We start from the raw sequence: 15,347 nt of genomic DNA, 5'->3' as shown, positions 1-15,347 counted from the left end.
TTGCAAACAATATAAAAAAAATTGCAAACAATATAAAAACATCCATTGAATAAAAAAAATAGGAAAATAAATAAATAAATAAAAATAAAACAAAATAAATAAAATAAAAAATTACATGCCCTAAGGTCATCTGCTTCAAGACCTAAATTTGCAAATTCCACAAATTCGAGGTCCTCCAAGATCAGTTCATAGCTCAACGGACCAATCCTGTGACGTGCTATACCCCTTTCCAGAAGATCAATGGACGAGATTCCTGCCATATTAATAATAGTATAAAAAAATAGAATCGATCAACGATTTTAGGTTTAAAATGATGATAACGGATGTAATAACGATTTGAACGGATCTAAACAAAACAAAATAGAATTGATCAATGATTCTAGGTTTAAAATTGTTTTGGTGACCAAAATAAGAGAGTTAAGAAGCCACGTAATAAAGATTTTGAGCATAATACTACTAACAATATTGAGTAGTGAGAACCACCAACCAGTATTGATTGTTTGTTTGATATTTTTTTTCTACGTAATCACTCGCAGAAAAAAAAAATTCCTTGCAATTTCACCCACAGTTCATATTTGAATTTGGCTTCGTTTGGGTGTATATTATAAATAAACGAAAAAAATTGTTCAACAAACTAAATTTAAGTTTAAAATAAAATGTGAATCCAAACTATCTCTCACCAAGATAATTTATACAATGCAATTATGTTATCTCATATATCGTGTTAAAAACCTCAACAAATGTTGATTTTAGGTTTAAAAACAAAGTACTTACAACCCAGTTATGTGAATCTAAACTTTATCTCTCACCAAGATTTTCACAATGAAATCATGTATAAGTGTTTTTCGCAAATATTTATAAGTGTCAGAAGTCAGAACTGACCCCGAACTAGATTTAACTGGTGGTGAAAAACTAAAAAAAATAAGATATAAGATATAATAATATATGTAATTTTTACTCTAAAGGTGTGCATAATAAAATTTTAATATATATAATGACAAAACAAACTTTGTCAACCACGTGGTCAAATGGTTAGTGACCTATTTAGGACGAATATTAATCCTTGAGGAGTACTACTCGAGTTCAAATCCTAATTGAACCGTCCTTAGTCAAAATTTGCTTACTACTCTAAATTACCAAAGTTTCTTTTCCCTGAAAATAGGAGGGTTAAGACATAAACACTTTGTTTTTACTCTTGTTCTAATCATGTTAAATACGGTTGCACACTTCAGCAACATGAGCTTTATCTAATCCTAAGGAGATCTAAACAGAAGATCCCACCTAAGAATCCAAGCACTTTTAGATGGACACTAGAAGCATTAAGCAGCACAATGAAATTCATAAAACTGTTCAAATATCTTTATCCAAATGAACAAATATTGTATCAATGAACCATAATTTAGCAAAATTTTGATGGCAACACCAGCTTTGGCATGGTGGTCCAGTAGCAAATATCATAACAAATTTTCTTGACAAGAAAAAAGACATAAACCTATGTGATTTCTAGTCACTCCTCATCTGAATAATTAAACTTAATTGAGTGGGAATGTAAATCAATATGTCCACCCCTATAGGTCCCACGTTTCTTCTTGGTCTTCTCATGACGAAAATCCCTGCAAGAGAAATAGTTGATGTTACAAAAAAAGTAAAATACGACTGATAAAAGTGCAAATTGAAGAAATTGTGCACATTATAAAACAATGTATTGGTTAGCTGAATAAGACATAAACAGGGTTTGAAAAAATGAATGAAAGCTTTCAATATCCGTGACACGAGACCTTTTGAACATATTTTCCATTAAAGGCTCTCACTAAACAAAAACTTCATGCAACTAACAGTGTTAACTATTTATTTCTATATGAACACATTAATATTGCAGTGCTAAATACAATAAACAAATAATGACTTCGTCAAAAAAATAAAATAATGACTTTTTAATGCATGAAATACAAGTATCATAACATACCGTCCTCTGACTTGGCCAAGAACCTCTTCTGCTTTTGCACCATAACCACTCTCAGCACCACCCTGCCGACAGATAGACCCATACATACATATGTTTTATATAATGCAACTGGGAAAAAAACCACAACACCAATACATGGAAAACATAATCAATTTATCACACCTTTGCCCAATAAGAGTTATCCAGAAGCTTCTCATGATCTATGTTGTCAACTTGTACCCGTTGAAATGGCACCTTCACAGCTTTCTGCAGCGATTTCATTTGTCAGTTAAACATCACAACATAAATCTTAGCTTCAGCGGTGAAATATAGCTATCAAAGGCCAAGAATGAAAGACTGCAATAAAATTAAACAGCAAATAGAAACAGGAATTAAACAGCAATGAAACATGCAACAAAATAAGCACAGACAAATCGTTACGGGAGAAGAATACAACTATGAGCATCAAGACAAACATATAGGAATTTGTAACAGTCAGCTGATTAATTTAATGGGACACCAGCAGACACAAATATCCTGGAATGTTAAGTTTTAGACTATTTCCAAGAATTCATAGCATGGTCGGTCGGTCAGTGTCCTAGTTGTCTAGAGAGAAAAAAAAATCTTGAAAAAAAAAAAGAGGATAAAAAAAGTGTAGATTCCCAAGATGGAGAAAGAAAAAAGAAAAAACAAGCGCATTCACTGATTTCAAAGTGCCTTATCTGTTGGCCAGGACGCCGTGTACATGTTCAGAGAGAATAAATACTAGTTATGGCATACCTCAGCTGATTCTTTGTTTTTTTTCTTCTGAGACTTTTGCACAGAAGATTTCTCTTCCCCATTCTCATAGTGCCCATTTGTTTTTGCCGATTGGTCTCCTCCCTGAGATTCATTCAAATTTTCGACTTTCCTGCGTTTGGTTTCTTCATCCTCCTTTACTTCAGTATCTTGTTCGTCATTTTCTTTAGATATTGTTCTTTTTCTTTTCTTAGAATCTTTCTTCTCAGGCATTGCTTCTTCATTTGTTGCTTTGGAATTCTCTTTTTTTGAAACAGTTGTATCGGGTTCTCCAATCTGCTCTTTTGAATCCCCTTCACTATTTGACTTGTCTTTCTTTTTAATTTTGCGTTTGGACTTCTTCTCTGTCTCAGCACCATTTTCAACTTTGGCATCTATTGATAAATCATCCTTAACTTTATTTTCAGTAACTGCAATCTGCTCTGTTGCATCCCCTTCAATATTTGACTTGTTCTTTTTCGTTTTATGTTTGGACCGCTTCTCTGTCTCAGCACCATTATCAACTTTGGCAACAGTAGATAAATCAACTTTATTTTCTGTAACCACAGTTGGTGACTCCAGTTGGTTATCAACAGCAGATTCTGAAACTAAGTTGCTTTTCTTTTTCTTTTTTCCCTTGGATTTTTCCTCTTCATGTTTGGAGTGCACAGCTGCAACTAGCAGGTAATTGGAAAGCCGCCGTTAAGATTTAATTGTCATAATTCAAGAACAAAGTGAGACATGCAAGCAAGATCTGACTCTGAGAAAGAAAGAAGAATTCACTGCTATATACAACAGAATACGTTTTCTAGAAATTAATAGCATACCTTCCTCCTTTTGATCGTTGATAGTTGACTTAGCATCATCCTTGCTATTGAAAAGAGATGAAAAACAAGGAAAAAAGAAAGCTCAATTAGCATATAAACAAGGCAGAAATTACAAATACTATCAGGTGCAGCAGGCAGCAGCAATTAGAAAAGTGAGATTCCAACTTCCAATTATTCGTCTCATAGTTATCAATCTCAGATTGTGGCACAGAACAACCAACCAACCCCACAAATACTATACTGAGATTGTGTGTAGCGGGCTAACTTATTTTCTGAGGATAAATAATTTTTACTATAGTGTTGTAAAATAGCAGCATTATGAACAGCAGGCAATGGCCAGTTACAACTTATTTCACACATGGAACTAGGAACAGTTTTGCACTAGTGGAAAATAATTGGTTAGTGTGTGTTTGTCATAATCAAATTTTACTCCAAAATCTTCAAAATTTGGAACAAAGCCAAGGCTGTCGGTCTTACCTTGTTTCTAAATATTTGCGGCACATTTCTTCAAGATCAACTGACGAACCCTCTGTATTATCTTTCTGCATCACAAGCAAGAAACATTTTTTAATTGATAAGCTCTCATAAATTACAAATCAATCTAAACCAAGTCTATACAGGACACATAAACGCCTATTTTGCAATAAAATCAGTTTCACAAGAACATCTATGAGCTTTTTACACAATAATTTCTTAACATTGAAATTAGATTTCTGTACTATTTCATTTTATTTAGAAATTCTCTCATAAAGTTTATTTTGTCCATGATCACCTACCTACGTATAAGCTTATAATAACCCAAAGCCTTGTTGGATAAATAGCTTAATTAAGTGTATAACATACGTGATTATCATTTATCACATAAGTGCTTATGTGTTTTGATATAAACTATAAGTATATAACATTACTAGCAGAAAAACAGAGAAAAGCCATCTCCTAATTCAACATTACAATTGTGCAATATTCTAAACACAATTGAGCTGATCTTACCACGATTTTGGCTTCAGATAGAAACTTTTTTAGGGATTTGGAGAATCCAGAGCGTTCAAAGTAAAGAGCAATTGATTGGTGAAGAAGAAGCTTCTGCTTCTGGTTCTGTTCAGAGTTTAGGGTTCCGTTATCGGCGGCGGTGTTCTTCATGGTTAATAAAACTTGACGAGGAGTAAAAGAGAAGAGGGTTGAAATTCCTTTGATACCTGATGGATTTGCAGGCATGCGAAAAGGATTCTTCAACCCAAACAACTCTTAAATCATCTTCTGTGTTAACTGATTAGGGTTTATTTAGGGTTTCTTCCCGACACATTTTCTTCACAAATTTCAGTTTCACCCTCAAATTTTATCTTTAATTACATTTATGACACTTTAATATGGGCTATTAGGCCCGATAAAATATTGGAGATTTACTATTTGCACCACGGGTATTGTTATTACACTCCACTTCTGAGTTATATTTTCTTTTTTATTAAAGCAATAGTATCCTCTGCACGGAACTGCAACGACTAATTCCCTTGAGGTAATTCAAATTCATTTAAGGAGTTGACATCTTCTAAAAAATGTTTTTTTTCATATTGAGGATTGAACTCAAGATCAAATGATTAAGAGATTCAAATATCTATCACTTGTGTCACACTATGTTGGTATTTATGTAAATATCCGCAGACAAATCATATCACTTAATTTGTATGGACTGACGGGGTACCAAGTTAAATTTTGTAGATATTCGTAGCGATATTTTAGGAATCAGCTGCATATTTATTTTTCTGTTCTAATCCTTCCTATATCTTAGGGGAATGAGATCTTGTTGGTAATAAAAAAATTGATGTGGAGGTAAGGAAAATTTGTCAAGTCAAGTGCTCCAGCTTTGAGTGTATAAGTTTTATCGTGTTAGATTGCAAAAAAAAATTTCTTATAGAAAGTTATAGGCATATATAGTTTTTTTTTTACTAACTATATAGGTATTTCAATGTTGAGACTTTATGGTTGTAGGTAAAATAACAAAATTAACTATTTTGCATAGTTATAAAAACTATTTACTTAAATGAAGAAAATATCACTTTCGCCAACTAGTTCCTGTCAAATTCTACGATCTTTAAGGTTCAAATGTCAATTTCTATGAGATAATATTAGCTATATTTGTGCATATGTTATCCATGTGGAAATTGATTTCTTTTTTAACGAGTCATGCATTAATACATTGGTCCAATGGTCCCCTTGGGTTATTTTTTTGACTCTACTTGTTGGTTTCTGTTTTGCACTTTGGCTTCTTCACTTAGGTGGTAGATGGAAATATGACTGTGTGTATGCATGATAAAAATTGATTCTGTATGTAAATTTGATTCTAATTTTTTTTAATGACAAGTATATTATATTATATAAATATAAAAATGAAAAGTATAAGAAAAAGCTCGGGGAAACAAAGAAGTACCAGAAGTACTCTATGCAAGAACTCAACTATTTATAAGGTAAAATTGCAGGAAAATAAGAAGGCACACCACCAACAAACCAGTATCCCTCAAAGACACCACCACGAGAAGAAGAAAATCTTTCTAAAAGGGAGAGACATTGATCATCCACGGGTAGGACAAAGCAACAAAAGGGCCTCTAATCCCCCTATCGAGACCCAATTAAGACGACACTCCAAACTCTACCCGGTTCCAATATAAAGTATGATGGAGATCCCACTCATAAAAGGAACATGGAGAACCAGAGTTTTTACCTAGAAACCACTTTTAAGATAAAAGTTTTAGTTTTTGTCAAAAAAAAAAGTTCCACCTTTTATCAAAAAAATAAATAAAAGTTTCATTATATCGACCTGACACTCGACAAAAAATGTATCTGATTTATATAACAAAATGTTTTTTCTTCAAAAATATTAACAAACACAATGAGTTCTCATTAATTAGGTGTCAACTTAAGATTTGTTGATATATAGAACTAATTTACACAAAAAAACACTATTCGCAAATTAGGTAAAACATTATCTGAAAATGTGTTATAAATAAGATAAGATGCATCTCTTATCTTACAAGTTGATGTTGGTGAGCATCACTACTTATAAACTCATTAAAACTTATTTACTTAATTCATTATCACTGGTAAGTCTCGTTCCTCTTCCCTGCACTTAGTCCAAAGGGCTAGCTTGCCACTAATGGAAACAATGTTGAATTTCCAATGATCCACATTTATCACTAGTCACTTTCACAGAAAAAGTTTGATCCCACTCTAAGATCTTCACTATCTATTATTGGAGCATCATCTCTTCACCATAATAATTTTTTAAATAGAAAAGTAGAAGAATTGTTTGATCCCAAAAAGACAACAAAAAAGACACTATGATGTCTTTCAACCTTCAACTTCAACATAATACAAATGGATGTTAGAATATTTTCTAATATTTTGTGGGCTGCAATCAATTGTGGCTTTTGATTTTAATAAAACCTCAAAGACCGGAGCAAGTGATAGGCAAAGGAAGACCTTGTCTAACATATCGGTGGTTCCGATATCTGCTATTCCGGTAAACATGATTGCTGACTATCAAGTAAGTGTGTTCTAATTTCATATAATATGTCGATCTCTAATTGTTAATTATTACATGTGGTATCAGAGCCTAATATTATATGAGTTAGAACCCTAATTTATTTTCAATCGTGAATCATAGCTAGATCATTAAGAATTTTTTGTTCGGCCATAATTTATTTTGGATAGCTTTGTTGTGATAGATTTTTAATTCAAGGTCTGGCCATCGATTAAGGGTTTATTTATTTATTTTGGAACAGCCAAATTTTTCCATGTGAATTGAAATTCATCTGAATTTTCACACATAATATATACACGTGATTGCACTCGGTTCTTCATTTGAATATGGATTGAGATATATTGGAATTTTGCATATCTCGTTCACCTAACATGTTTACCTTTGCCTAAGACCAAATAGTCTGTTGCACTAAATAGTTTTGATGTGCAATTGTTAAACTGAGAGCTTTAATTTATTTGTTTTTACAAATAAATTGGAATCCTTATATTGAATTTTGTGGTTATTAGTTAATTTTACGATCCATATAAACCACATATGCTGCTTTCTATTGATATATGATCCACGTATGTTGTTTATGTGCTGTTTTGATAACAATGAAATCCAGTATGCTATGGACTTGCGATGACATAATTTTGTATTACATATTTTGGCCTATTCACATAGTTCGGCTTCATGAGTATTTATCTACCCTTTGATTCTCTCTTGTCGTTCTTAATCTCCTTTAGATAAGAATAAAAGCACAATCACTGTTTCACGTTGGATTTTATTTTGTGAACTTTAAATCGTGATTTCTAGAATGTGATTTCATTTTGAACTTTAATTAAGGGTTTACTTTTCTAATCCACCCTTTAATATGCTTTTCGAGAACATTCTATTGTGCCTGGAGAGGTCAATTTGATTTTCCAAAATCTATTTGCTTAACACCATAGTATGTGTGTTCAGTATTGACATGTTGTAATTTACCAGTATTGAGGTCAATTTGATAAATACAGTTTCATCTATAATATTTTAAACTGTATCTAAGCATGGATATTTTATTTGGGTTTTGGCCATTAGCAGGAAATTACTTTTGTTCAGCTTTTGGTTAATTTATTTTTCTTATGGAATAAAGTCCATTGGCATCCCACTTGTTTTGTCTGACAATTTCTTATGGAATAAATTTTGAGCTTTTGAATTAATTTCCAATTCATATGAACATCATATATATGTTTTGATGATACTTTATAGATTTTGTTAATGGTTTTCATTGAATTGGTGGGTTTATTCTTGATAAATATCTTTAAGGCCACAAAATAAATTAACCATATAATTGGATGAATCTTGGAGAATTTGTGTTTGTGCTACTGTGACCAATTATTTTACCACTGTCAATCCTAATACTGTGGGTTCCTTTTCTCATCAATTCAAAGTTTATTTTCTTTTAAAAATTAATTCCCTGAAAATAGAACAATGAGAATTGGGGATGTACTATCCTTAATTTTTTGTGTTGGGGATATTACAAATTTTGACATAATTGACTTGTCGTGAAACCAATTAGGCATAAGTATCGACTGTCTTGAAAATTGGCGGATAACATATGTGTTTGTTAGTGACCTTTATGCAATTAATCTGACATGTAAAAAGGAAATATATTGCTTTCTTTGATTAATATTCATATATCAATGGCAACAGCAGTTTGGTTTCATAGTTAAGATTTTGATTGATCTTCTTTTGTTCTATTAGCCGATTGGTGCTGATGGAAAAACTACTTGAAAGTTATTTTTAAAAGATTAATTAAATTATTCCTTTTGTTTGAGGTTGATCTTGAACAGAATCAACTCTTGTGCAGCAAGACTATGTATTATATGCCATCATGATTAGTATGATAATTATGTAAAATAATTTTTATTTTGATGGCCTGTTTTTGGGTTAATGATTTGCTTGCTAATTGGTGTTTGCCGCTCTCTTTCTCATAAGAATACTACTCAGTTGTGGGATCCTTATATTTGTATTTATTGATAGACTTCTATGATATACTGCTTAAGATATAGCTATTTGATTCATTGATTTCTTTAAATTTTAATTAGAGCTTTGATTCCAAGCTTCATCATGTTATAAACTTGTTAGTGGCAAACAGAAGTCTCCCAATATACCAATATACCTTGAAGTTTTGTTTGATCATATGGCTATAAATACTTCTGGATTTACTTGCTTGATAATATCTTTTAGAGGCAATTGAAAATTAATACCCTTGCACTTGATCGTTTATATAAATTGAGTCAATTATTATTAGTCGTTTATTATGATATAACGGTTTGCCGTTGATTTGTGGCTATTTGAGATGACATCGTCAAAGATTTTATGATACCGTCAAATATCTTATCGCGAAGTATTCGATTCTCATTGATTCTATTTACAAGGATGAAAAAGTCACACTCTTGGAGGTTAGTGGTGTAATTATTTATCCTCTTGTGACTTGTTATATAATTGCATATACGGAGAAATTTGTTTTCAATATCGTCTACTCCTTTTGAAATAATAAATGTGCAATTATATATTAAAGTTTTGTTGTTTTCCAGAATATTCTAAATTAGAAACTCTCTATATAATAATTAATTGATTTCATGTTATATACTCCAATTTTTTTTTTAAATTTTACTCTATTGAGTGGGAGTATTTCAAGTTTATTCTGGAAAAATATAAATTTAGTGTGACATTGTTTGACATGTCCATTGTGTGATAGAGAAAATAGTTGAATATTTGTTTAAATATTTTAACACTTTTGGATTAGTAATTCAACTATAATTCTCTATCAAGTGGGAGAGTTTTACATGTCAACTATTTATAAATGTTTATAGAGACTTATATTGAGGAGTCCTATGTTATTTATAAAAGTTCGGGACTATTTGTTTTATATCCTCAGTAATATTCAAATAAAGTCTCATATTATTCCGCTGCATAATTTATTTATTTATTATATTGAGTTGACTGTTTCACAGTAATGATCTCTTATGAGTTGACTGTTTCATAGTAATGATCTCTCTCCCCAACTAAAGACATATAATTATATGTTTTTTTTTTTAATTATTGATTCCTATGCAAGAGATTTCATGCATTAATATAGGCCGTTACCACCAAAGTGGAACCGCTTATATTATTGATTTGATGAAACTTTTCTTTGTAGTTTGAGGAATGTGTTTTTTAATTATTGATTCCTATGCAAGAGAATTTTGTGCGTTGGTATAAACTGTTACCACCAAAGTGGGATCACTTATATCGATTGATGAGATTTTCTTTGTAGTTTGAGGAATGTTTTTAATTGTGACATGTGATTTTCTGCCTAAAGGTGATAATTATATGTTGTAGTTAAAAATTAATTTTAGATGAAGTTATTGGAGGATGTATTGATCGGAGGAATTTGCCTGCCTAAAGGTGACAAATTTCAAAGTTCAATGTATACTCATTGATTAACTCATCTGAGGTTTTGACTAAGGTTTTGACCTTAGTTGGTGCATTCTGCCCAAAGGTGATTGAACTATTATATTGGCCTCTTATGATAATACTAATCCAATTTGGTTTTGATTCAAATGAATTTCTCCAGTTATCTTTCCATTGAAATGTTGAACATCATAAATCACTTGATTAGTGGGAGATAACTTATATTCTCTTGATATGCTTGATTAGTGGGAGTTTGAATTTTATATTAACTCCTTTTATAAATTTGAAATTATTTGAAATTTGAAATATAAAAATATTTGAGCTCAGTGTATAAATAAATATTATAGCTCAGTGTATAAAAATATTTGGAGCTGAGGCATTGTATAAATAAATATTATAGCTCAGTGTTGTTGGGATCACTATGCCGGTGATCAACACTATTTTGGAGCTGAGGCATTATATAAATAAATATTATAGCTCAGTGTTGTTGGGATCACTATGCCGGTGATCAACACTATTTTGGAGCTGAGGCATCATTATGTGAAAACATAAATAAATAAGCTCAGTGTTGTCGGGATCACTTAGCCGGTGATCAACACTATTTTGGAGCTGAGGCATTACGGTATCTTAAGAACCATGTAATTTCTTTGGCTTTGAGGCATTTGAGAGAAATTATGTCTAAAATATTGGAGCTCGATGTTGATTAGATCATTATACCGCGGTAGTCAACATTGTTTTGGAGCTTGGACTTGTGGTATCTTATGGACCATAGAATTTCTCTGGCTTTAAGGCATTTGAGAGAAATTGAGGACTGACGAAGAAAATGATAGTATGGTTGAGATCACAAACATATCATTTTCTCGCTACACTCTACACAAATGACTAGTCGACGGAGTTTGGTGGTATTTGTAACCATGGAAGGTGTTGTGTCGATAATGATATAATTACCGCTATGATTCGATATGATTTAACTTTTGTTGGACGGAGTCTTAATTAGATGTTGCATCTTGGGATCATTGTGGCCACGTTAATAAATATGTTATCAACCCGAGAGTCGTTTTCAAAGTGTTTTCTTTAAATTAAATATACACAATTGATTTTGCCCAAGTGGGAGAATGTTAGAATATTTTCTAATATTTTGTGGGCTGCAATCAATTGTGTCTTTTGATTTTAATAAAAACGGGTTGATGTTGTTGTGATCCATTTGATGATGCTTAAGCCCGATAATTGTGATCAGTAATAATGGGCTTGGACACTAATTCTGATTTGTGTAGAAAGAAAGTGTAGGCCCAACTCTAGAGTCCATGATGGGTGGTACTAGGGTTGTGATCTTATATAAGATTGGCTAGGTCCCCTTTGCCGTCACGCACAAACACAATAAGCTCATTTGTGGTTTTACCCATCAAAGACCTCAAAGACCGGAGCAAGTGATAGGCAAAGGAAGACCTTGTCTAACATATCGGTGGTTCCGATATCTGCTATTCCGGTAAACATGATTGCTGACTATCAAGTAAGTGTGTTCTAATTTCATATAATATGTCGATCTCTAATTGTTAATTATTACAATGGATAGAGTTGATCTGAATCTATGGCTCCACAAAGCTTTGATTTGATTCAAACACAACAGGTGTAAACGATAATTCAAAATTTCAGACAAAAATACATCATCTCAAAAGTACTCAATATGGGGCCTATTTTTTGGTACGTAGTTAAACATATTGGACTTGTTGGTACCTAGAAGAACAAACAAGATATTCATATAAACAAAATAAGCATATTTTAATCATACAAAGTTTCTAAACGTCTAGAACATAGAGTACAAAAGTATTTCCTCTTGATTTGAAAACACATAGGTAAGAAGCAAAGCTTGGATTGAACCTCAACATCCATGACTTCAACTTTGCCACCACAGTGAGGACAAGTACCAGGTGCTTGTTGTCTTCCCAATTCCTTCTCTTGTCCCTCACAAACGTAAGACAACCGCATTTTTCTCTTGCTGCTACAACTTGCTCTCTTTTTTTCTTCCGTTTTGATGATGCTTCTTTGTGGGGAATGAAATGCAAGAGGAGAAGAGTGTCTCAATATGGGCATAAAAGAGTTACTTACTTGTATTTATAGGGGAATAAAAAGAGAAAAACCACAACAACAAAAAAAAATGTAAAGTTTTTGTTAAAGCTAAAAATATAAAAAGCCCATAAAAACTAAAAATTTTAAATAAAAAAAAAAAATTGTTTATGATACCATTTTTTTAATAAAAATGCATTATTACATCTTAGAATTGGGAGTGAGTTAACCAACGATGAATTGGTCCAACTGATAAGAGTTTTGGTCATATTAAATATGTGGTTAGGCAGTTCGATTTCTGGCTCATGTGTATGGAGAAAATTCGGTTAAGATGAGAGAATCCACCTTGTGTGCCCCACAGGTTCCCCGGTGAAAATTTCATATTAATATCATGGTAACCCAAAAAAAAAATTGGCAGTGAGTTTGGCGCATGGATTTAAATGACATGATAATATGTAGTAACCTAATGAATTTTAGAGAAAATTTTGATATCATCTTAAAGTTGAAAGTTGAGTCTAACTTATTTCTACAAAATTAACTTATGAGGACGTGTTGATGGAATCTCACATCTCATTTCATGTGGGACTATTAATATTACGTACATTGGTCCCTTTGAGTTGTTTTTTCGTGACCATGCTAGCTTGTTGGTTTGTGTTTGGCATCTTCACTTGCTTAGCTTAACGTTTACATATTGATAACAAAATGCTTTCTTCAAAAACTGACCCAACAACCGCACAACACATGCACAAGCATCATTTGTATAACTAAAATTTAAATTGTACGTACCCGGGTGAAAACGGACTAGTCCTATGCTGCATTATGTTTCATCTATATACAGATCTAGCATTAGCAATATGATATGAGAATGGAAAATTCAAACTTATTAAAATAAGCAATAAACTTTTTCTCAATACATCATGATAAATTTCATCCTCATCTATTCTTAAAAGACTACATAAGTCTATGTGAGATGTTCAATTGGTAGAGACATCACATTATATATGTATGAGAGGAAGTTCGAATCTCGGATATCCAACTTATTTACCTTGAAGGTGGAATTTCTAGCAACTAAATTACTTGACAAAAAAAATGACTACATTAAACTTTTTCATTACAAATATAAAAATGTAATTAGATGTAATAAGTGCAGTTTATCTTTTTTTGATCAAAATAAGTGCAGTTTATTGAAGTTGATTTAATATAAATTAGATTAGATGTAATAAGTACAGTTGAAATTGTTTGTAGTTTAATTAGAGTCCTAGATTTTTAGACAGTTGAATATATGAATATGTCTAAGAGTTATTCTGTACATAAAAAAGCTGTAACACATTTAGCAGGGTTGGGCTAATATTTTTCAATACTCCATTAAATTAGACTTAAACCTTTTTTGTATTTTAGTCTTTTTATTTATTAATTTTTTATTGGAATCCTAAAACAAGTGTTCTAACTTCTAATAATCTCGACCTTTAAGTCAGTCCTTGAACACCCAATTATTTTCTCTCAATCTCTCTTAATATCAACCTCTGATATATCACATTAATTATATTACTCTATTTATTTTTTTCAATATGTCAAATTGGTTTATTGGTGTCCAAATATTGTTTACCAAAAAAGTTAAACAAGAAGAAGAAAAGGAATTAAGCCACTAGGTTTGATCTAATAGCAAGGGATTTAGGTAGTATGCTAGAGGTCCTGAGTTCGATGATCAGCTTCATTGTAAACCAAAGAAATAGAATTGTCAAAAGAAGAAAGAAAGAAGAATAGGAAATTAAAATAAAATAAAGAGTAAAAGATAACAAAGTTGCTTTCACTTCAGCTTTCCATGGCTGACAATGAATCACTACGGTTATAAATCACACGATTTTCAAACTGTTTCAAATCCAAGTTATTAATTATAAATTAGATGGTTCAGATTAATTCTATCATTTAATATTTAAAACGATCTTGATTGTACGATTTAAATTGGACGGCTCTGAACTAAAATAATGTAAATAATTTGTTTCCAGTAATGATACAGCATCAAGATTTTGGTTTGGCTGTTGTAAGATAGAACGTGTGTACTAGTGTGTTACCATTTAGAGCAACACAAACAAGACACTTTTTTTGTGAAGCTTAGATCACTGTTTTTCCATTTATGTAAGTGGTATGAAACCGTAGTTGTGATGGAAAATGACTATGTAACATATCCGGAAATAAATATAGTGATAAGGTCCACAGTGTTCCATTTTAAGAAAGTATGAATTCAATAAACAATTTCATGATTCATTTGTTACTATTTTGTTTTATTACATAAAAACTTTTGATGAGTTGCACCGTCAACATAACTCATTTGGTAGGTATTTGAACATAATTAAGTTGATAAAAATATTGTCAATATATAAAATTGGTATTGAATTTTTTTATTTTTCTTTCAATTACTCAATTCAAAAGATAAAATTTCGGCCGTTAAATTATTTTGACAAAGAAACAAACTTGGATGAGTTAAATAAGTCCTTATTAGTGTGGAGCTAACGAAAATTTACTTTTTATTTATTCTCGTGAAATTAAATATAAATTGCATTTAATTTCCAGCCCGAGCCACTTAAATATCTCTGTCCAAATCGCTGCAACCGTCGACCAAGTAACAAACAGATGAGATTCAATTTCCTGATGAATGGAGCAAAACAGTCAGGCCATATCGCGCGTTGCTAAGAGAGAGCATCTGCGAGACAGATTTGAACGCGTTGGGAGCCGAAGATGCAGCTGCTGCCAATTAAAGATGATGGTCTTTGCCATAGCGTAG

The 15,347-nt window shown here is 31.8% G+C and overlaps 2 protein-coding genes across 3 annotated transcripts; both read right to left on the bottom strand.

The window, feature by feature from the left end:
- Positions 1-1,319: 1,319 nt before the first annotated feature.
- Positions 1,320-4,874, bottom strand: LOC123906050 (nucleolar and coiled-body phosphoprotein 1). Of its 2 annotated transcripts, none has more exons than XM_045955898.1 (7): positions 4,540-4,874; positions 4,027-4,091; positions 3,550-3,593; positions 2,726-3,399; positions 2,129-2,212; positions 1,967-2,028; positions 1,320-1,613 (listed from the first exon to the last, which is right to left on the bottom strand). In XM_045955898.1, exons 1-7 carry the CDS (start codon positions 4,762-4,764, stop codon positions 1,508-1,510), a joined length of 1,260 nt encoding a protein of 419 aa, XP_045811854.1. In that variant the 5' UTR covers positions 4,765-4,874; the 3' UTR covers positions 1,320-1,507. The 2 variants fall into 2 exon arrangements, with proteins under 2 accessions (XP_045811854.1, XP_045811855.1); XM_045955899.1 differs by having other exon boundaries at positions 2,726-3,393; positions 4,540-4,873.
- A 7,200-nt stretch (positions 4,875-12,074) lies between these two features.
- Positions 12,075-12,571, bottom strand: LOC123906049. The gene has a single exon (XM_045955896.1). The coding sequence runs from the start codon at positions 12,485-12,487 to the stop codon at positions 12,281-12,283; it is 207 nt and encodes a 68-aa protein (XP_045811852.1). The 5' UTR covers positions 12,488-12,571; the 3' UTR covers positions 12,075-12,280.
- Positions 12,572-15,347: the final 2,776 nt, after the last annotated feature.

Source organism: Trifolium pratense, linkage group LG2 (genome assembly GCF_020283565.1).
Source record: "Trifolium pratense cultivar HEN17-A07 linkage group LG2, ARS_RC_1.1, whole genome shotgun sequence".
In the NCBI taxonomy this organism is placed as follows: Eukaryota; Viridiplantae; Streptophyta; class Magnoliopsida; order Fabales; family Fabaceae; genus Trifolium; species Trifolium pratense.
The sequence above is the reverse complement of the archived record's forward strand: the minus strand, read 5'-3'. Positions and strand labels throughout refer to the sequence as shown.